Source organism: Lytechinus pictus, chromosome 4 (assembly GCF_037042905.1).
Source record: "Lytechinus pictus isolate F3 Inbred chromosome 4, Lp3.0, whole genome shotgun sequence".
NCBI classification, from domain to species: domain Eukaryota; kingdom Metazoa; phylum Echinodermata; class Echinoidea; order Temnopleuroida; family Toxopneustidae; genus Lytechinus; species Lytechinus pictus.
The window spans coordinates 1,100,424-1,124,670 of record NC_087248.1 but is presented as its reverse complement, the minus strand read 5'-3'; the positions used below and the strand labels follow the sequence as shown (position 1 = coordinate 1,124,670).

Sequence of the window (24,247 nt, the reverse complement as noted above, 5' to 3'; positions counted from 1 at the left end):
TTTTTCCCCTTCCTCTCTTTCTCCCTTTTCTCTTTTTTCCCGCTTTTTTTTTACTTTCCCGGTGAAATCCGCCAGGGGGGCAGCTTGCCCCCCTGCCCCCCGCCATTACGCCACTGGGTGTATCCTTGGAACTTCTCAAGAAAGTCAGATATTGCAGATACAGCAATAACATTTTTTACAAGGTACTGTGATTGTACACTATGTCTGGTCTCATCTCGATTTCAATTATCACAATTGTTTTCTCTTTTATTGTTTTGTATTCACCGAAAAGATATGCTTAACTTCAGGAACATTTTGAATGGTATAATTAAATTATTAAAGATAAAATGTGAAGAAAAAAATAAAATAAAATAAAAAAAATAAAAAAATAAAATAAAAAAGAAAATACATTAAACCTGTGACCTGTAAGATTTGAAAATGTGGAAATTCTCAATTATTTCTCCACTAGGGTATCTTAGTTTGCTTCAAAGGTGATGTTTGTTGTTTACTGATCAACTAATATTGAAAGATTCTTCACTAAAAACCAATAAAATATTATCAAACGCACAGATTCAACCCTAAAAACACAAAAGGACAACAATCCTCATTTGACTTAAATTGACAGTTTGAGAGAGAGGGGTATTTGGACACGCCTGACTGAGTGCTGTCTGAAACAATTTTTCATCTTAAAAATAAAATCAGTTTGAAGCGTGATCATTACACTTTATTTTGATACTAAATTGTCAATGAGTTTGTAGAGTATAAGTAAATCAAGTGTAAATGATTGTAAATGACAGTATTCAAAGAGATTCAGGTATTCCTTGAAATGCGCGTGCGATGTAATCTTAGTAATTACGGCTGCCAAGCTACATTTGGGGTAATAATATCCAAGTCCTTTGGAAGCGCATAGAGACATTGTTCATAATTGTGATATGCGCTATACAAGAACTGTTTATTATTATTATTTAAGGTATTACTGCTTGCGGATTATAGTAATATAGGGATGACACATTTTATGAAAAAAATGTGTTTTTCAGGGATCATATCGACTCCTCACCTTTGCATTTCACCTACTTCATTATCATTGATCAATCATTCATGACAACTATCAATATTCATGATAACATATCAATAAACATTATTACCAATAAATAGTCATGATTACCTATCAATATTCATGATAACACTATCAATATTCATGATAACATATCAATATTCATGATAACCAATCAATAGTCATGATTACCTAACCTGTGGAATTCTCTTCCATAGAGTTTGAAAACCCAGACTTCAGTGCGTGACTACCTTCAACCTGAAAACATACCTGTTTAAGTGTGCTTTTTGATAGACATTGACTTATATTGTTCAGACATGTATTATTATGTAAATAGTTTTTGTTGTTCTGCTCTGAAGCGCCTTGAGCATGTTATCAAGATGGAAAGTGCACTATATACAAATCTCATGTATTATTCTTATTATTATTATATTCATGCAACCTATCAATATTCATAACAACCTATCAATATTCATAACTACTCATCAATATTCATGATAACATATTAATATTCATGATAACCAATTAATAGTCATGATTATCTATCAATATTCATGACTTCTTATCAATATTCATGCTAATTAACCTACCAGCATTCCTGTTCATCAAAGGGAAACTCCTCAAGTTTTAGGTCACATGATGTATGATGTATTAACGGTGATTCGAGATGCAACCATCCATTGTATGTGATGAAAGTTTGACTGACTTCATCCTTTACAGGATTCTCTGGTTTGTCCAGTATCCTTTAAAAAGTAAAAATGTGAAAGATCAATCAGATAAATTTTACTAGCGTATGCTGGTAGTGTATTTAAATTCCTGTTAATCAATGCATTTTATTCTTTTATTATCAATTCACTGGCTATACCATGAGGTTGACTACAAAGAATCAGTTCATTATTAAAAGTGGTGGTATCCCCCCTCCCGCTTACCTTGCATACTTGTAGGAAATCAGCCCCTCAAAATGTTACGGAGGTCCCTGATTTAATTTGGTTTAATCAGTGGTGTAGCCCCCCCCCCCCCCATGAGAGACACAAATGGATTGTAATAGGAAATAATTTTTTGAATTGCGAGCGAGCGAGAATGTTATACTTTTTAAAATTAATTCTTGTTTTAGAATTTTACATAGTATCCAGAAAACTACATATTGTACATCACCTTTTCCCTTTATGTTATTTTTCAAGGAACTTCTTTCTTTTTCCTTTTTTTTTTTTTTTTTTTTTTTCTGGGGGGGGGGGGGGGGTCCCAGTACTCCCAAGCCCCCATCTAGAGCGAGTGGTACTGTATTGTTTAGTGGGTGTATCATACTAATTATTATAGCTGATCCCGGGGGGGGGGGGGGAACTGCCATGTCAGGAAAGCTTTATGTTATCATGTATATAGCGGGCCTGGGTTGGAATTTACATGTGCATGATTACTCTTTGACACTCGACAGAAAGTCGTGTAGCTGCCCATAACAACCGATCCAATATAATACGCATCCATCGACCGACTTTATTGGCTTTATGAATGTGCATTTTTATTTTCCCTTTCCATTATACACGCTATCTAGAGAGAGCAAATTCATATTCTTAAAATCGTCACAAACAGAATGTGCCAAGTAAAAAAAAAACTAAAATATTGTTCGAAAACAGTCATGATCGTACACATAGGGTCAAAGTACTTTATGTATAAAGGCCTGCAAGGTCATAGATGTTATTCACAGAGAATCCAGAATGTCTAGGTGGCAGGGGGGGGGGGGGGTGGGCACAACTCGCCCCACTCGCATTCGTCGGGTAAGTGCTGAAATCGCTACGTCTGAACAGGAGCCGCGGAACGAATTTGAAAGGGGCCGAGCCTAAAGTTTTGCTGTGAATCGGAGTGTGTGTGTGTGGGGGGGGGGGGGGTGAGGGTTAAAAGGCATTTGATCACTTTTTTGTTCATTTATTAATAAAGTGGGAAAATTGTTGTAGCCCGGGGGGGGGGGGGGCTCCTGGTCCCGTGGCCCCTGCTGAAGCCACAGCCCGGCCTCGCTTGCTCATACGACTTTCCCCTTTTTCGTGCCTCCTCCCCCGTATAAGCACGAACATTATTTTTTCAACAAGAATAGGCATATCAGTCTGCCATTGTGCCTGTACTGACTATACTCAAGCATAATGATATATTCAATATGAATTAGGCGTATTTCAATTTAGGTAGTAGATCCCATGAATGGAAAAGATTTTCTAGCTGTAATCAATCACATGCCCCTGGAGTGGGCATTGATTAAACATTAGTTTGATGATTAGTATGAGTTTACAATAATAAAAAAAAAAACAAAGAAAGTTGTTTCAGTAAAGTAGATACATTGCACTTTGATCCCTTTCGGGGGGACCATTCACGACTAGCACTTGTGCTAACTTTTGGTTCTCCCTTTAACAGTTTTTCTTTTGGTACAAAATCACCCATACCATTTATTTATTATAGTTATGTTCATGCATACGATCAATTTTTATGGTGATTTGCTTCTTGTCAGGTGAAACTGCATCAAGATAAACCACATGATGTTACTCTTTCGTATATATTGAATGCTGTTATCACATGCGGTATCATATTGTGTTTTTATATAGACTATGCTTATGTTATGTTATGAATTGCATTTATAGATTCATGTTATACAAACACATTCTTGTAAATATGTATTATACATAAAAATTATATTTATTCATGTAAATATGTTAATGTTGTTAATAAACTCAACTCAACTCAATGATAACACTGGAGAGATAATGTCCCTTTATTACATTGACCGATATCTTTCATAACAATGATTGTCATCTGATCATTGGCTCAACTTGTATTTCATAGGAATATACACCCACGGTATATTCATCCCCCCCCCCCAAATCAGGCTACAGTCACACACAACCATTAAAAAAAAACCGACCGATAGCATGAATAGCTCATTCAGTTTCCCAAATTATTGTGACTGAGGTATCAAGCATAACCATGTTGTTGTTGTTGTTATTTTAAATAGGCAAACTAGTCAGTTTTGACTATTGTTGCCTTGTAAATTTGCTTTCCCTTTTTTTTTTCAAAAATAATAATTTCTTTGTTCAATCTATATCAGTTAAAAAAAGTAAAGGAAAGATAGGAAAGAAAAGTTCCTAGGAAATTGTGCAAGACCATCTCTCCTGCCCTGTATTAGTACGTTATCCTGACAAGCCCGCTCGAGGTACATTTCGAGGGCGTCTCAGGCGTACAAACAAATTGTACTCCCTATGTCTCTCAAACGTGAGCAGGTGGCGCTCTATCCGATACCTCGTAGAACTCCATTTAAAATTCCGCAGGTGAAAATTTATGTCAAATCGATCAGATCAATATCAACATTTTTTTTTTAAAAACTTTTTAACAAAAAAAAAAAAAACATTTACAGTAGAGTAAATACTGACATTCAAGGGCCATATGATAAAGTGAAAGTGACAAGAAAGGTGCACACATAGACTATTTAGGTGAAAACATCATCGATTACATCATAAACAATTACCCCCCAAGATCGATGAATAATATTATATATACACCTTGCTCAGAAAAAGTATTATGGTTACGAAGTCTTGACTACACCCTGTTGTAATGGTTGCCATCCTGGCAACCATATTGAAATCTATAAGTCCTTTTGAAATATCTGATAAGTGCACTTTGGGTCTTTACTGCGAGATTCTCCACTTTACGTTCCGCATCAGAGATATTGTTAACATTTAATTCAGCAAGTAATAGGGCTCGTTGAATTATAAATCTAGGGCAAACATATAAGAAGTGGTAAATCGTTTCTCTTTCATTGCAGAAATCTCACTTTCCAGTTGTGTGTCTTCCCGTCTTAAAAAGGAAGTCATTCAAACCCAAACCTCCCAAACGTAATCTGTGGATCATTTTTTCACCACTTTTGTCTGTGCAGAGATAATCAAATGGTGTTTTTTCTGATACAACTTTCTGGTATTTTCTTAATTCTGAAGTTGACTTGTCCCATCTCTTCTGCCATTCATTTCTTGCAAGGACTCTTACAATCTTTTTTGTTTCTTGGATATTCAAACCATTATTTATCTCTATTTCTTGTTTTAGGGCTGCCTTTGCATGGAAGTCAGCCGTTTCGTTTCCATTAACCCCACAGTGAGAAGGAATCCACTCTAAGCAAATCAATATACCTTTATATTTTAGACAAGTAGCGGTATTTATGATTTCTCTAACGAAATTATCATCGTTGTTTTCCTTCACTGCTTCGATAGCACTCAGAGAATCGGTAAAAATTACCACTTTATTATAAACATTCAAATTTTCCAACCACTGCAATGCCAGAACAATGGCGACCAATTCTGATCTATACGATGATGTAAAATTTTGCATTCTCTTTCAATTACCCGCATAGCAGGCACGTAAAAACAAGCAGAGGCATTGCCGTGCACCGGGTCTCTAGAACCATCAGTGTAAATATGGAGATTCTCTCTCCACTTTGTATTAATATAATCCACAGTTGTGTTATATTGATAAAAAACGTTATCACTTTTGGATACAAGCTCATGCAGCTTCAATGACACTTCTGGTGGAGAGAGATGCCAAGGAGGCAAGGGTGTATAAGACTGAAAAGATTCAGTTGTGTAGTATATCTCATCTTCCAAAACTCTCAAACCAAAAGGTTTTCGTGCTTTCTTATTTTTTTCGTATTCAAATTGCCAACAGTTCTTCAATGAAGATTGGAGTGGGTGTTTGGCGTTTTGTCTTATTTTTGCTTTGTAAACCTTGCTAAGCATGTATCTTCTCAGATCGAGTGGTAATTCACCAGTATCTACCTGTAAGGATTCCAGGGAGGTACCCGGCAACGCCCCTGTGCACAATTTTAAAGCCTGGTATTGAATAGTCAACAAGAAGTTCTTCACATGATCATGAGCTGAATCATATGCTTCTGCTGCATAATCCAACAATGGCCTGATGACCACTTTATAAAAAGTCAAAAGGCTTTTACAACTACTTCCCCACTTAGTTCCCACTAGTCTTTTCATTATATTTATTTTCTTTTTTGCTCTTGTTACAATCATATTTATATGTGGTCTCCATGTTAACTTTCTATCCAGTACTACTCCTAAAAATAGATGTTCGTCCTTTTGTGGCAAGGGGACCTCATCTAATTCAATCTGTACACATTTGTTAGTGTTACTAAAAAGCAAAGTAACAGATTTTTCTTTAGAAAGGGTAAAACCCCATCTGTTGAACCACTCATGCCACACTGACAGTCCTATATACTGGGCATTGTTGAAATATTCCCCAGTGAGTGGAGAGTGTATACAAAGCGTATACGCGGACGAGTCACAATCCAATGATCGGGGTTAATGCAAAGCGCATAAAGACGGCTTTCTGGGGCCCCGTCGGGTTGATTATGATCAATCGTTAAAAAAAAAAAAAAAAAAAAAAACAACCAGCCCCTGATGAATGGCTATATAAGCTTTATATCACGTGTTCCTAATGCATGTAATGTGATGTGATAAGCTCTATATACATATAAAAGAGGGATAGGCTATATATTTACTTTATGAATTTGGTGCTTCCACTAAAAGCCGCTATAGCATGCAGGCTTATTAGAAATTCCCACGTAACAATAGGCCCATATATATTTGACAACAATCGTCGAGGTTTCATTCGATATTCAATCGGTGTTGCGGAGAATGCGTGATATTTAATATATAATATGGATTGGGTGGTGGCATAGACGCTTATTCTGTATTAGCTTAATGAAAATATCCAATATTCAATGCTTTCTCAGAATAACTATATACTTCACACTGAATCACTTAATTTGATTGATCCCCGAATCAGAAAAAAAGTAAAGTAAATTAACATTAGCCACACTACGCCATGCAGCAACAGCAATAAATTAATTACTGTTTATACCACGGCGTATTTAATGCTTTAAATCATTTTCAATTTGAACTGATGACAATGCTCTTTTGGGGGAATATATTCAGCAGGGCCAATAAGGCACTTTTGAAAATTATATTTCAATCTTAATGAGGAAGCCCACAAAATCAACACACGAAAATACAGAGCATTCCTATGTTTAAATTTTAGCTTTCTTATTTTGTGAGAGGTTGGACTATATATAATGAGGTTTTCTGTGTTAGCGTTTGAGAATAGATTCAGGGGCAAAATTGCGCAACTCAGTTGAGTCAGAGCAGAAAAAAAAAATGAAAAAAAAAATCTGGGACGACGTCATGGCGGGAGGGGGGGGGGGGGTCATGGGAAGTCAGTCCCTATAATTTTTCAAGTATAGTGAAAAAGGGGGAAAGGGTAAAGAAAGAAAAAATAAATGAACAAAGAATGATTTGATAAAATAAATGTCTTTGTACTACTATATTTATACTCTGATCAGGCCTTTATTTATGAATGAGAAAATTACCCAATCTTGATATTGTTCATAGTATTCTTGGAATAACACCACAATATAGAATTTCATTTATCAATTACTACAGACCAAGCAGGTCTTTGCGCTCATCCACTTCTGGCTTCCTTGTTATTCCAAAAGTTTCAAAAACTTTGGGGAAAGATCATTTGCTTTTGCATGCCCCACTTGTGGAATAGCCTTCCTGAAGACATAAAAAAATGTACCTCTGTCGAAACTTTCAAAAATCTTCTAAAAACTTTTTTATTTAACTCTTAGCTCTTTATGCGCCTTGAGCACTCTACAGAGTGGATTTGGATTATAAGTCACATTATTATTATTATTATCGTTATGCCCCCTCAAAATATCTTGGAGCTGCCCCTGACACATATCGAATGAGCATTTCATATTGAATATGAATAAGTCACTTTCCACATGGCTTAAACTTTGCCATTATATCATTTAAATTCATTGTTTGCTCGTTTGAATATCTGACTTTAATAATCCATTTCTAGCATTTTCAACCTGAAGATGTAGGCATCTCATTCATAATTTACGTGTTCAAGGTTTTTTTTTTTTTTCAGCATAGACTGTACTAGGGTTACTAGTGGTGTATCTGGCAAAATTCGTCAGGAGGGGTAAATATTAATAACTAAAAAAAGGTCATCAATTCAAGAAGCAGTTTCACGTCATAAAACAATCTGAAAAAAAACGCCTTAAAATTCCGTCACGGGAGGGGTTACCCCCACCCCTCAGATACGCCAGTGGCGTTACACTTACGCATTTTGTAGGTATAATTTTGGTGACCATGTTTGATCGATGTTGACAACTACACCTTCAATCCCGCCATATAACTCAGGATCCCAGATTAGCCTATCATCGTACCAATCCTAAAGATAGTAAAACAGAAATCACAACAAGTGATAGGCCTTTAACATATTAAGTACAAACACTTCGAATATAAACATTTTTGTATCAGTGAGCATGGGAATCAAATAGATATCTCATTTCGTGGATATACGTGTGAATTGGAGTGTTCTGCATTGTCGTCTTGGCATCATCGTTATAATCACCATCGTCAGTAATAAGGGCCTATCATTAGAGGCCTATCACCAGCATATCATTATCTATTATCGACATCTTCATCATCAGCATGATCATCATCATAATCATCATGATTATCATCTTTATAATCATCACCATCCTCATCATCCTTATCATCATCTGGCCTCCTTGTCATCATCATTACCACTATCATAACCATTATCATTATCATCATCATCATCATCATCATCATCATCATCACCATCATCACTACTACCACCACCATCATCACCACCAACGCCATCATCATCATCACATAATTATCCTCCTCTTCGTCATCATCATCATCATCACCATCATCATCATCATCATCACACAATTATCCTCCTCTTCATCACCATCATCATCATCATCATCATCATCACCATCATCATCATCATCATTATAAGCGACAGTAGCTTCAGCATCACCGTCACCATATGAGTAATCATCATCTTTATCAAGTTCATGGATGATTGTGATTGGTAAATTTTATAAGTTAATTTATTATCTAAGCAGTTATTACGAAGCAAGTTACAAATCAAACAAAATTAAAATAAATCAATAAAAAATCAAAATGAATATGACAATATGACTTACCACCACGAGCCATGATGTTCCATGAAGTATCTGGGTTTTAGCATCCTATAAGAATAGAAATATATATATATTTATCCTTTATCACGATAAAAAAATGCATAATTATGAAGCTAGGACAGCACTAATTTTTTTTCAACATTTTGGATCATTATTTTATTCCTTTCTTTTTTATTCATAATTCGAAAGCTTGAGTATCTTTTAGCTGATAAGAATATCCCTTATCTTTGACATTGTGTTAGGTAAAACAAAAGACAATAAATGCAATTGTTCATCTCTCATCATAACCTTCCATTCTGAAGCACGATAATTGTTAAAAATAAAAATATCAACCTTATCAATTTAAACATCCCATACAGTCCATGTGAATTTATTCAATATGCGATAAAGAATATTATTCTCCAGTAGGGGGTGTGTGCTCTTATAGTTTTCGCGGCCGGAAAAACGAATTGCACTACGTTTTGTTAATTTGAATGCAAAAGTTTCTTTTGATATTGAGTAATAATTTAATCATGGGCCCGCTCGACAATCAAATTGTTGCACGCTGTTTTAAGACCCACGTGAACCCCTTCCACATTCGTGGGTAAAGCCGGATTGAAACAGTAAAAATAGTATTTTAAAGTTCCCTACTATATGTACAAACAATATACGCCTCCTTAAATTATATTACAAGACAGTATCCGACCCGGCTCAGTGAGGGTAATTAGACAAGAAGATTTGAGACACCAGGTGTGGTGGATGCATCAATATCTGTTAAAAATTAAGAAATAAAATAATGGAAGTGGGCAAAAAATTTGACCTTGATAAATACAAAAAGCAAATTTTGGCATCATATTCACAAAATTATATAATATTTTGGTAGCACCTCCCTCATTCACTTGGCTATCAGTCAATATGGAATTGTTTGAAAATAAAATGTGTAATATTATTTACAAGATCTGATATAGCGACAAGTAATAGAGACAAGTTGAAGAGAACAGGTCCACCATCTTCAACAAAGGGCATTTCTCTGACGTCATATCCAGTGTCCAGTAGATGACGTATAAGGCGCCCTTGGTCACCCCTGTTAGTTCTATTATTCCTCCTTGCATCTAAAACATATAAATCAGGGAGAACAAAAACTTTAAATTACATCGAGCGATCGATTTAAACTATTTAAAAATGAACTACATGCCTTAAGCTTCTTACAAAAAACCAGGGGGCGTTTCATTAGCTGTTCGTAAATTCAGGGTGACTTTAAGAAAGAATGGTGATCCTTTCATATGGTAAATGATATTCACCATCAATGTTCATTGGTGATTATTTAGAGCGTAAAAAAGGTTCACCAGTCGTTCTTAAAGTCGCTCTTAACTCACGGACAGCTTTGTAATAGGTCCATGGATACACCCACCAGATTATTAATGTTGTTATTATTCAATAACAGATCGGAAACAAATCAAATATTTGGTGAAATTAAATTGCAATTCAATTAAATTATTTGACATCCCTTAAAAATATACAAACACATGTACAAGGATAATTATACAACAACAAAATTAGTAAAAGAATTCAAATAACAAAATAAGTAATAAACAATAGTATGTAAAAGAAATGAAAAGAAAATTTATCGGATGTAGGAAGTCGGACAGGCCATTGACCTGTCAAAGCCGACTCCCTTAATTATTACATTATCGTACGATTAAAAACACAAATAAAATAGGGCCAAAAAATAATAACCGAGACAAACAATACCGAAATCAACCCACCAATTTAACATACAAAATCTGAATTTTTGCAATTTTCACCCTTTTTATGAGATTTGCATCCTTTTCAAAACGGCCTGCTTGTAAATTGCAGGGGGCGCAGAACCGGGGGAGGGGCTGGGAGGGGGCTTCAGCCCCCCCACTTTTTCCCAAAAATGTGTACAAAAACGTAAAAATTACCATCTGGGGCCCGGAACACAAAGGTTAGCAATGATCGTCGAACATTTTTCTACAATTGATTCCATTGACTACAATGTACAATTAATCGTAAAAATCAAGCGAATACAATTAATCGCTTTAACCTTTGTGTTACGGAACCCTGATTGTGATTTTTTGCATGGTCAGCCCGTCACTTTCGACTCAACCTCCCCTCTTTCAAAACCGTTCCACGGCCCCTGAATTGAACTTGCATTTAAGAATAATTGAGAATGAAATTGCACAAAATGTTGACAATATTGTAAAGTACGCGCAATATATATCTGAAATTGGAATATTCGGTTAATTTTGTTGATTGATCATATTGATGTGAGTAAAAAAAAAACTTGACATCTCACAAATCCCAAATTTAACGGGAAAAAAATGTCATGAACACATGTATGTTCTCCCAAATAATTTAATATTTGTATGGTATGTGTTAACGCCTGCATGACCTGGTGGGTGTTTCATAAAGCTGTTCGTAAGTTAAGAGTGACTTTAAGAACGACTGGTTATCATTTCTTGTGGCAAATTGGAGATTCATTGGGGATGGTTTAGCGCGTGAAAGGATCACCAGTCGTTCTTAAAGTCGCTCTTAACTAAAGCCCCTTTCACAATTGACGTACGACAATTTGCGACCTTTTGGTCGTGCGATAGGCTGCAACAGGCATCAATCGCTAGTCATCTCATAAGATCGCACAGAGGCTTTCACAGTTGCAACAGCCGTCGTACAACAAAAACAACCAGTAAACCCCGTTGCACGAGTAAGTCGCATATGCTCTTATTGTGCTCGTGCGATCACATGCGAGTGTTGCACGAGGGATTGCGAGTGGAACGGTCGCATACATGCGAATGAAACGGTAGTGCAATGTTGTAAGCCGTTGCGATCGGTCTTGCAACAGTCTTATGGCCCATATTATTATCGCAACCAGTCGCAAGACAGGTCTATGTACATGTAGGTCGCTTGCACATGTGCAAGTGTTGTACGACCTCCAGTCAAGTAAATGATACTACTTAGTTGTGCCACCTCTCGCACCAAGTCGTACAACGTTGAACAACACTCGCACGATGATCGCCCGAGCGATGGTACGACCCCGGGTACGGCCTGATGCGAGTGAATCGATCGTATTTGATCGCGTTCGGATTTTGAACATGTTCAAAGTTCAGATGTGACCAGTCACGACCACCTCGAGTTCGTGCGACCGTCTACAACGACTGCGAGTGCTCGCAAGACACCAAGAGATCGATCGTGCAACAACAAGAAAAAACTGTTGCAGGCGGTCGTAAACTGGTCGGACGTCAATTGTGAAAGGGGCTGAACAGTCGCATACAAGCGAATGCAACGGTAGTGGAATGTTGTAAGCCATAATTTCGATCGATCTTGCAACAGTCTTATATTATCGCACCCAGTCGCAAGACTGGTCTCTGTAGGTCTCCAGCACATGTGCAAGTGTTGTACGACCTCCAGTCGACTAAATGCGACTATACTTAGTTGTGCCACCTCTCGCACCAAGTCGTACAACGTTGAACAACACTAACACGATGGTCGCCCGACCGATGGTACGACTTGTTGCGAGTGAATCAATCGTATTTGATCGCGTTTGGATTTTGAACATGTTCAAAGTTCAGATGCGACCACTCACGATCACCTCCGACCACCTCGAGTTTGTGCGATCGTCTACAACGACTGCGAGTGCTCGCAAGACACCAAGGGATCGATCGCGCAACAACAAGAAAAAACTGTTGCAGGTGGTCGTAAACAGGTCGTACGTCAATTGTGAAAGGGGCTTTACGAACAGCTTTATGAAACGGGCCCCTGGAGATATTCTTTACAGAGATGTAAATTTTGATTTGCGCCAAATTAAGGTATGACTGCAATGAATTAATCAGATGTCAAAAACTCAATGATGTCATAATCTTACAAGGGTTGCATCAAAATCAATTTCAAATAACCTCTTCAGCAATGTACATTATAATAGAATAAAAAAACTAAAAAAGAATGTACAATATAATTGTTTAATAAACACATTTTAATATCAATTCTTAAGTTTATTTCATTGAAAATTACAAATACTGTATGTTAAATAACTCATGTAGGATCATGACATCTTTATTCAATTCATATTGCAGTCATCATTGTCAGGCCTTACTTTGGCTCAAATCAAAATTTACATCACTGCAAAGAATAACTACTGATCATCCAAGCGTTAACACATTCCACATAAATAATGGTATCAAATTATTTGGGAGATGATACACTTTCCGACCAAATATAATGATTAGACATTCATGACATTTTCTTTCTTAAATTAGGGATTGTGAGGTGTCAATTTTTTACTCACATGGTTTATTATTGGAAACTAAAGAAGAAAACAGGTTTTTTGCTGGTAGCGTGTTACGTCCCACGAATGGGAAATAAATAAATATAAAATAGCCTAAAAACGGACATATTGAAGCTTTTTACGATTGCGGTACCAAACACTTATTTATTTACTTGAAATAAATATAAATAAAATAAAAACTAATAATCATAGAGAGAGAAGAAGAAATAAGATATTCCCCTTTCTCGTCTATTATTTTTCTTGTTTCTAGCCAATCCTCAAAGCTAATACCTTGCCATTTAATTCCGTCATTTTGAAGAAAGTTCATATTGAACGCGGCCAAATCTTTTTCCTCTTTCTCTCTCTACCCCCTCCTATTTTTCTCTATCACATCTTTCTCCTCATCTCGGAGGGGGGGGGGGGCTGATTAACATGCACAAACCCATAATTTGATGGTCACTTTCACATATTTGTTCGTTGTTTCTGAAGAAAAGTGGTGAGGGGGGGGGGCACTCCCCCGATTCCACTGTGGCTCCGCTGCCCCTGTATCTTTCTCTCTAAAAATCATTATGAAAGATATCGTAGATATTGAAGCCAACTTTTTACTTACCACAACCACCATGTAATATAATCAAAGACAAATATAACATTCCAATTGTGAGCCTCATCATCATGTTTGGCGTTATAATGTAATACAAGAGGATCAATCACACACAGGCGAGCTTCAAATGAATGCTCCTCGTTGATCAGTGGTGAAGATGAGAATGATGAAAGTGATGATGATCAGGCTTGGCGAGCTGATGATGAATGATTCTTGTAGCAATTGATGAAACCATGCATCGATTGTTCCGAAAAGGCGCCACGAAGTGTGCGAGCTGATTGTACTGCATTAATTTGGTGATGGTGTTAGTGGTTAAAGTTATGGTATTAGTTTCCTATTGGGGGGATAAAACCCCAAACATTTTTTTTTTTACAGCAAAATGACAGGAAAAACGTAGATTGGTGAGAATTAGGATGTGAGAAAGTAGCAATCATAGAAATACGCCTAAGATTCTAAAGATGGCATATTTTATGTCTATTGGAAATAAAGTCTTCAGAGGAAAAAAAATCATTACAATTAATTCCTGGCGAATCTTGTTAGAAGGGGCAAAACATTTCTGACAATAAAAAGCAAACCAGAAACCAGTCACCACCACTTGTAGAAGCACTTTCAATCCAAACTTCTGTTCATCAAAACTAAATGAATATTTTTTTCATATACTGTAGGTGCTCTTCCCCCACCCCCTTGAGCGATTGTGACGATTACTCCATCGTTGTAGTTTGATTTCCGATATAAACACTCTTGGTAGAAATATTTTATGTATTTCTCTGTGGGAAGATACTTATCCACACTCAATTGCAGCTAATGTAATTAGAAGACTTGTAATTGATTTTGTGACAAAAAATTATTTGAAATTGATTACACGTTTTGTAACATCTGCCCAAAAGTCTACTATCCCCTTATCTCACCCCCCCCCCTCTCTCCCTCTACACCCTATTTCTTTCTCTCTCCAACTTCCAGCAAATTCATAAGTTTATCTCAATTTAACTGAAAAGGCAGAGATAGCTCCTAACACTTGGGGAATATTGTTACATGGGCGGAAATCCCAGGGGGATGCGTCCCCCCTACCCAAAATAGTAGGGGGACACAATGAAAATGTCCCCCCTACTATTTGTGGTCTTTTATAATGGAAAGAAATAAATCATTCAAAATCGAAATAAATCATGTATTTTGGACGAGTTGACCTTACTTTTCGGGTGATAACTTTTTTTTTTTGCTTGTCAAAATTTCTAGCCCCTGGACCCCCTACCTTTGGGGAGAGATTTCCGCCCTTGATTGTTTATCACAACACAGTGAAGATAAGCACTACAAGTTTAAACAATAAAAAAGGTAATTTCTTTCAGATTTTATCTTTTACAATTTTCTTTATAAAATAATCCATCAACATTACAGAATAATACCTCATGAGAAAAATATATACATCAAGATCTTCTTGAAAATAATTTTGAAAAATAAATCAGTAGAAAGACAAGGTAACAACTATAAACATACTCCTTCCTTCAAACTTCAGGTATGGAAAGTCATCTAATGTCATTTTCCAATAACATTACACACTCTACCAGTAAATAAAAAACCCTGAAAATCATTAAAATGTTGTTGAACTTGTTGATGACAGAATCTCCATAATAGGTCACTCAAAGTTTAACATGTTTTGGCATAATGCTACTATAACACCAACAAAACTAACTCCAGATTGATCAAAGCTATTATGAATTGTATATAATCGATCATTTTAAAGTCAGTTTTGCTGCTGTCACCATACATGTAGCATTAGGTATGTTCAAGATCACATTCAATAAAGACATAAGTTTCTATGCTATAATATGATATTACAGTATAGTACCCCCCCTCCCAGTGATTTTATTGAATAAGAAGCCCAATGTCGACCCACAAAATTGGTATGGGTACTGGTAAGACATTTGAGACCATACAACAAAAGAAATTTTCTCAGGATTCCTCTGATGGTAATTCAATACTCCACCAGGGTAGTAAGTCATGAAGCAACGGTTCCATGACATTTGCTCCGGCGACAATTGCTCCGATAGAAAATCTGCACATTCAGCCAAACATAAAATCTTACCTCCAAAACTAAATAAACCCTAATCCTTATCTTTACATTATTCTGAACCAAAGAGTCTATTACAATCCTAACTCTAAACCTATGCTCTCTGAGATGTTAAGACTAGAACAAATGTCGCAGGAGGAAATGTTGTGTCACTGAAGCAACTTGTCAGTGATTGTCACTGACAAATTGCTCTTTAGCCAATCAGATGAAATGATTTCAGTATATTATAATAATTGCCAGCAAAAATAAAAAACTATTTATAACCTAATATGCTTAATTGACTTCACAAGTCTGATCAGGGCCCTGTCTTACAAAGAGTTACGATTTATCTAATCAGTCGTAACTCTATGGAAATCCTTCAGTGTCATAATTTTTTCTATAGGAAATTTGCAAAATGTCCTTGGTAAACAAAGAGAAGCACAGTGAATTTTCAAGAAAACAATGAATGCATGAATATAGATCATAGTTAGAAAATATTTTGAAGAAACATGAATAATACATGTTGACGTTGCTGGCCGTCCATACTTGCGACTGATCGCATCAATCGGCGATTGATCGCATCAATCGTAACTCTTTGTAAGACGGGGCCCTGACATCTCATTGTAGGAGCATTTCATGAAACCAATTTTTATCAGTGATTTTTACCGACTGTTGTTATAAGCTACTGAAGTTCTTGGTAGAGAAAGGAAAAAAAAGAGGGGAAAGAAGAAGAGGGGGAAGAGAAAGAGGGAGAGATAGAGAGAGACAAACCAAGGGAGGATAAACTACAAGAAAAACAATTTAAATTGTATCCAATTTTACATCATGTAGAATACACAGACATTTTGCAATACATATTACATTAATATTGCACTTTAAATTTCAAAAGAACATTTAAAATGATGAACTTCCTACACTTCTTACACTAGAAAGGTAAAGCCTAGAACTGTATTTCTCCATGAAGCAGTCTCTATGGAGTTTTCTAGTACATTGTTTGGGGCTCATATAAGTCTGATGATACTTGATGTTAACCTCTACACATGTAACTAACAAGACACAAGAAATCCAAGAAAACGTTATTCTCCTGCATTGTTGTGAAGCTGAAATAAAATAGCTCCAAAATATAGAGTATAGAACTATGATTCTTGATATGGAATGTTTGACAGTTTCAATTTTGAATAAAAAAAAAACATTTTAATATAATTTTGAAGCAAGAGGTACACAATTGAAACCTACAATCAGTACAAAGCCATTCCAAAACCCCTCTAAAAAAAAACATTCAAATTTGAAAACTGTATTCATAATTTGAGGCCTGTTCTCTCTCCAATGCTTGATTAACATCAATTTTCGTCATATCATCTGAGTGTTAACTTCACAACAGAAAACAGAATTCACATGCAAGTATTTCAATACACAAGCATGACAATCAATATAACTTCCCTAAAAGCTTTTAAGGCTCAAAGTTATTTTTTGCAGAACTTCTCATATCAAACTTTCAAGAAAAATGAAATTAAATATTTGAAAACCATGCATAAGCATGTAATCTCATTGTATAACATCAAATTCCTCTAAAAACCTAATTAAAATGACCGCCAAGGTGAGAAATCTTTGGAACAAATAGGAGATGACTAGATCAATTCAGCTGCTGTTTTTCTTAAACACATAAACACATCAAGTACATTTCATGTACAGTTACATGTAAGTTTCTCTAAGTCGACCTACATGTATACATCAAGTAATCAGCTAATTGGAAGAACTTTTCCAGGCCAGGGGGTGGGGTGGTTCACGAAGATTCAAGTATGACCTAGAGCCGTACTTAAATGCCGACGAGTATACGATATAAGCAACGCGCACTCTTACAGATTAATACGCAGTACTGTGCGTCCTCTTGGCATGATCTGACCACTGCAGTCATGCATTTTATAGTGCACGAAACTAGGCATTTAATCATGACTCTAAGAGGGTGTTGCGATAAAATATTTGCAATCAATTACGAATATGCTGTTCCAATTATACAATTGATAGACCAATTTAATAAACTGCTTGTTTCAAGAAGCAGATAAGCAATCAATCTCAAAATCGCATTTAATTTCAAAGCTTATGATTGATTATTGAGGGACAGAAAACAGACATGCAATTCATTGCAAGCTTCTTGCAACGCTCCATTAGTGATACTTAAATCTTTTTGTGAAACATCCCCCCTCGGTTCGTTGCAGAAAGAGTTGTAATCAAACACACACAACTCCTAAACATCAAAAGCAATAGTTTTGAACCAGGAAACAAAGATTTATGATTTGTGTTCAGACACAACTCTCTCTCTACAACAGACCAGAAACATGCAAAGTATGAAATTACCTGCATATAACTAATCTACATGTATGTGGTCAAAAGAGATTTAGGCAGACTTATCTGTACATGTTATTCTCAAATTTCTCTCGCATGGGATAGTGATAAAAAATCTTGGACGGAATTAGAATATCTTGGGCCCAGCCAACCCATACATGCAAAGAAAGAGTTTTACCTTTTTGGAAAAGGACAAACTTTTCTCATTCTCACTTGCCCTTTTTTTCACCTGTTTTGACTTTCATTTTTAAGAAAGCTTATATCCTCGTAAAAAGTGCATCATAGAGAGAGCACCCTGTGAATGCTATAAAGATATGTTGGATGGTAGGCATTGCTATCTTCATTGATAGAGTGAGTGCTCCCTCTGTTGTCTGGAATGAGACATTGAATCTTCAGAACCAGCAGTCTTTCATTTGCTCTTCTCTATGAAGTATGATGCTGTGGTATGGGGGAAAATAAGGAAAAGAAAAAAGATATCAATGAAACAGGAATTCTAAATTAATGTACAACACTCAATATATGCTACAGCCATGATGAACATTCCCACTCACCTCACATTATGAATAAATGTAGAGTTTGAGAGGTTCTTTTCAGGTCCAAAAACAGTATGTTAAAAGTTATTTCAAGAACTCTTACTCTCACTTTCCCCCAAAATTAATATAAATAATAGTTCTATAATACTTTCCAACTGCATGTACCTCAATAAGGTGCTGAATAAAATATATCACAATATTACTGAATGTTTGTGATAGATCAAGATGCTATCGTAAGTATTGTCCCAAAAATTCACACTTCATGTAATCAATAAGCCAATAAGGTAAATGTTCAGACTAATATTCCACTATTATACTATATTTTCCAAATGCATTTTTTTTCTTCAAACAAACTCTAACTAGAAATTACATGACTTTATCTAGCAATCAATGTTCTAGGAAACAAAAGTTTATCAAAATCAGAACAGTTGATACAACTTAATACATGGTGATTAAAGATAATCATAATTAACTGATGTATAAGTGAAGCAGTGTGAACTCACCTAGTTTTTCAATGGCTTCCACGCACACGCTTGGAAACATATTGTCCGAGTATGTTCCCATGATAACTAGAGTAGCAGTCTTCACTAGCACGATACCATCTTTATCCTGTAAAAAAAAAATTAAATTAAATAACACGATAAACTGCCACATAGTCTAATCCTGGTGTGTATACAAGTCATCTACTAACCGTTTGGTCTAACTGCTATTTAAGAACATTTTTAATTTTGTCTTAATTTCCATCAATGCTTTAATACCCACTTCATCTAGTATCCACTTGGTCTAACAGTAGTAGTCTTTATGATAAGATGAACTGTTAATGACCTTTGATCTTGGTCATGTGACCTGAAACTCGGGCAGGATGTTCAGTAATACTTGATTCCCCTTATGTCCAAGTTTCATGAACTAGGTCTATATACTTTCTAAGTTATGATGACATTTCAAAAACTTATCCATGGTTAAAATTTCAATGTTGTCGGAAAAGCGGCGCCTATAGTCTCGCTTTGCTTTGCAGGCGAGACAAAAATAAGTTAATAAGGGGTGGGGTGATTAAAAAGAAGTGAAAGTGTTGACAACAAGTCCTTACCTACACATGTAAAAAGGGATGACCTATTAATAATAACTAACCCTTTTAAAAGTATATTTGTCTAACTACCTATTCAAATACAGAGTATATTTCTACATTACTTATTTATGTACTGGATATCTCTATAAAACAGTTTTCTGTTTTGATTGTCTAAACTTACACATTTAGCATAGATGGAGTTCTTGTCTGCCCTGACACACTTGTATAGTCTATTATGGAAGTATAGACCTTCTAATCTTGTTCTGGGAGGGTCTTTGAATGCATCTATCATCTTCTGCATCTCATCTCCTGTGAGCTATAGGAATATGATATAAGGTGGTTAGTAAAGCACTTAAAGACAAAACACAGAATGGTGAAAAAGAAGCTTATTTATAAAATCCGAAAATCACCTTTTTTTTATAATAAAAAATTACTTTAAATCCATAGCTTTTCTTGGCAATACATTATGGTTCTCTGCTCTATTTGTGAATCATTTTTGTTTGCTTTATTTGTGGTTTCCCCTTTATCAAGCCTTTGAGGCTATTTTGGGACACCTTTTTCTTTCATTAATTTTATTTAATATAATTATCAATGTATCATGATTATATTTGATAATCAATATACCCATAAAGAATTATTAAAATTAAAAAGATCAAAGGAAAGAAAGTAGGACATACTGTGAATCCAGCTGAGCTTGCTCTGAGAGAGATATCTTTTCTTCTAATGATAGCACAGTTCTCTACATGACCTGTAGCTATCAAAGCATCATGGAGGAGATTCTGAAGCTGATTCATCTTAACACGATCCTGTAGAGGAGACAGGGGGGGGTGGAGGAGGGAGATAAAGATAGAGGAGAGAATTAAATTCAGTATCGATTTCCTATTCATTACGGGGGGGCCAGTCAAATATATTTCTGTACACATGCGTGACCCCAAAAACGTGTTTAAAGGGGTGTTTTTTCAGTTTTGTACGCGGCCCGCGCGTGGACTCGTTAAGGGTATCAAAAACACAGATTTTCAAGAAAAAGGATGGTTTTGAAAGACTGGTCAATGGTCAATCGCGGGGTCAAACGTATTTAGGGTATGTTTTTTTCCCCAAAGCTTTTTTTTAAGACTAGCCAAACGTGTTTAGGGTATGTTTTTTTCCCAAGCTTTTTCTCCGAGGTCATATTGTGGCGACATCTTGTTTAGGGGCCAAAATGTGTAAATAAAGCCCGCAAAAAACTTGTTTAGGGGGTTATTTTGCACACAGAGAAAAACTCATTTAGGGGGTGTTTGAAAATTTCTTGGTCACGCGTGTGTACCGAAATATATTTGACTGGCCCCCCCCCCCCCCCCCGGGGTACTTTTCTTAGTAAAAACAATTTAGTCAATTTTACAATCATAAAAATATCCTGACATACATGTATATGAATCAAATAAGGAATAAAACATAGATCTGGAGAAAAAGAGGGGATCAAACCGTTTCAGTATGAGGATGAATTTTAAAAAGGTAAAAATAAGAGAAAGTGTTAAAGAAAATATGATCATAAAGCAATGACAATGGGAAAAAGAGAGGAAGGTCAAATATAAATTATATACATGTAGATGTACAGTACATATACGGTATGTTGTCATCAAATTTGAGTTATAGATACATAATACATACGTATTTCATCAAATATTATAATTGATATCAATTATTCTGCGCTGCTGAAGCAAATGATTTTTAAGGGAAGAAGAATGTAGGCTAAATAAACTCCAGTCATATGTATGAATAATACTAGCATTTAGCTTGTATTGTTTGAAAGTCTTTATGTTGCTGAATTCTCAAGCATTGTACATTGTTTAATGGCAATTACTGTACATATACATGAGCATGAACATTCCTACAATACATGACAGTAAATGGAATGTTCACACACAACCTCAAATACGTTCAATGAGTGTACTGTGTACACATACCGAGGATACAACAAACATACAGCTTTACAATCATATATACCTGCGCAGGTCGATGAGGTACGTCTGGGTCCACATGATTAATGACAAGCTTCACTAATTCTTCAATCTTATCCAACTGATCATAAGATTTTTTATCCACCATTTTTCTCTTTCAGATCACCCCCAAATAGCCAAGAGAATACATTCAATCCATATCAGCCACAGGCTTGGTACATACACTCTACAACCATGGAGTGATTAACGTTCTCACAGAGCTATAGAATTACAAGGGAGCGTTCAATTGTTTGGGGTTGCATGGAGATAGCTTGGTTCAATAGGTCATTGTGTGGGTGGTTCTACTAGCACTCACTGTTCAAAGAAATATCAATGCAGGATTGATTTCTAAAGGTCTATTGAGTGTAAGAGCACACTCTATTGACAAGGTTTGAGAAGCTACATCAAAGAGAATTAAAGATTTATATATTTACCAAAGAGCTACGAGTGGGAAATGTTTTTAATCCAGTTAAAAAGACTTTGAAAGTTTCCTTTTTTTCTTCATCCATATTTGCCATTAAGAAAATTATATTAAGAATTGAATGATCAAACATTAATTTGAAGTTTGGTTATCATGTGCAACAGACTTTATAGGCCAATCCCGGGGGGGCCACTTACATTGACGAGTGGATACTATGCGCGACCAAAAAAACACGTAAAAAGGATGTCTTTTTCAAGATAAGGCACGTTACGTACGTAACGTGATAAGGGTGTCAAAAACACAAAAATATTGAAAAAAGGGTATCTATTTCGCTCGGAAAAATATACGTGTTTAGGGTCAAATATGCGGAGATGATAAAACAAAATCAAAATGTTTTATAAAGGATGTCTTTTTTGCCCCAACACTACGTGTTTAGAGTCCGATTTGCGCGAGGTGTAGAAATAATGGTGTGTAAAGGTAAAACCGACGACCAACGGACCCGTGAAATAACAATAAAATATCGCTGTACTTGTTTAGGGGTTCATTTCAGGGAATACTTGCCAAGAGTACCGTTTTGTTTCCAATACTTGTTAAGGGGTGCATTTTCAGAATATGGAAAATACATCGCTGTACTTAATTGTTTAGGGGCTCAATTCTGTGAATACTTGCCAATAGTATTTGTTTTCAATACTTGTTAAGGGTAGGGTTTCACACGCCAATACTTGTTAAGGGGTGCATTTTCAGAATATGGAAAATACGTGTTTAGGGTGCTTTTCAAGACCCCGTGGTCGCGCATGGTATCCACTCATCAATGGAAGTGGCCCCTCCGGGAGGCCAATGCACAAAAATTACACATTGTTTTCTTCTATTTTTTAAACTACATGTACATGTAGAATACTAGATGAGATATTAATTTTGAGTACAAGCATTCCATGAACATTATAAGAATGAAAATCTAGGATATAGAAATTTTGTGATGAATAATACATTAAATAAAATTCTAAAGAATAAAGTCATTTGGTAGATATTATACTGTTTAAGAACCAAAATTCTAAAATGAATTTTATACAATACTGTTGGTATTATATACAGATGTAATGCCACAAATTCACAACAAGTTAATATATATTTCAAAACAGCTATTGTGAGACCTCAGTATTACTATTCATTAAAAATTTCATAAGAATCTAAAAACACTTTCAATTTTTGTCTAAACATGTATTGTTTTTATCCCCCTCTCGGTCATCTTTCACGCTCAAATCACATTTTATTTCCTTGGGGGATAAGCCAATATGCTTTTATATTGCATCCTCTCCCATTTTTTGTTGTGTGTTTATTGATCATATCTTAAAAGAAAATATATATAATTTGTGCTTGAATCTTGCAAACAAATGTGTTTTCGTAGGTGAATGAATTAAATGAAACAACCGTGAGTAAAAAAAAAAAATTGACACCTCACAAATCCCCAATTTAAGGAAAAAATATGTGATGAACACATAATTATTTTATATGGCTTTAAAGATCTTCCCAAAAAATTGATACTATATTTATGTGGTTTGTCTTCACACTTGGATAATCAGTAGGTATTCTTTACAGTGATGTAAATTTTGACTTGCGCTAAAGTAAGGCATGACTGCAATGAATGAATCCAGATGTCAAAATCCTTCATGAGTTATTAAACATATAAATCCAATTTCAATGAAATTAACTTGAGAATTGATACTAAAATGTGTTTATTTTTAAAACAAAAAATAATGTAAGTTACTTAAAAGGGGCTTTGAAATGAATTTAATGCAATCCTTGTAGAATTATGTCATCATTGACATCTAGATTCATTATTGCAGTCATGAATTAATTTGGTACAAATCAAAATTTACATCACTGCAAAGAATACCTCCTGGTCATCTAAG

General features: G+C 35.6%; 2 protein-coding genes across 3 annotated transcripts in view; both read right to left on the bottom strand.

Moving 5' to 3' along the window:
* Nucleotides 1–15,488, bottom strand: part of LOC129259727 (neuronal acetylcholine receptor subunit beta-3-like) — a 23,151-nt gene extending 7,663 nt beyond the window's left edge. The window contains exons 1-5 of the mRNA XM_064098871.1: nt 15,446–15,488; nt 10,029–10,186; nt 9,099–9,143; nt 8,196–8,305; nt 1,624–1,776 (exon numbers count right to left, since the gene is read on the bottom strand). Of these exons, the coding sequence (XP_063954941.1) occupies nt 1,624–1,776; nt 8,196–8,305; nt 9,099–9,143; nt 10,029–10,186; nt 15,446–15,488 (509 nt within the window). The remainder of the gene's footprint in view (nt 1–1,623; nt 1,777–8,195; nt 8,306–9,098; nt 9,144–10,028; nt 10,187–15,445) is intronic.
* The window catches only part of LOC129259202 (profilin-4-like), a 13,925-nt gene continuing 4,962 nt past the window's right edge, over nt 15,285–24,247 (bottom strand). The window contains exons 1-5 of one of the 2 annotated variants that reach the window (XM_054897503.2): nt 21,924–22,210; nt 20,618–20,746; nt 20,122–20,256; nt 19,378–19,483; nt 15,285–18,779 (exon numbers count right to left, since the gene is read on the bottom strand). In XM_054897503.2, the coding sequence (XP_054753478.1) occupies nt 18,751–18,779; nt 19,378–19,483; nt 20,122–20,256; nt 20,618–20,746; nt 21,924–22,025 (501 nt within the window). In that variant the 5' untranslated portion in view covers nt 22,026–22,210 and the 3' untranslated portion in view covers nt 15,285–18,750. Of the gene's footprint in view, nt 18,780–19,377; nt 19,484–20,121; nt 20,257–20,617; nt 20,747–21,923; nt 22,211–24,247 lie in introns of those variants that run through there. The other variant, XM_054897504.2, reaches the window with a different exon arrangement.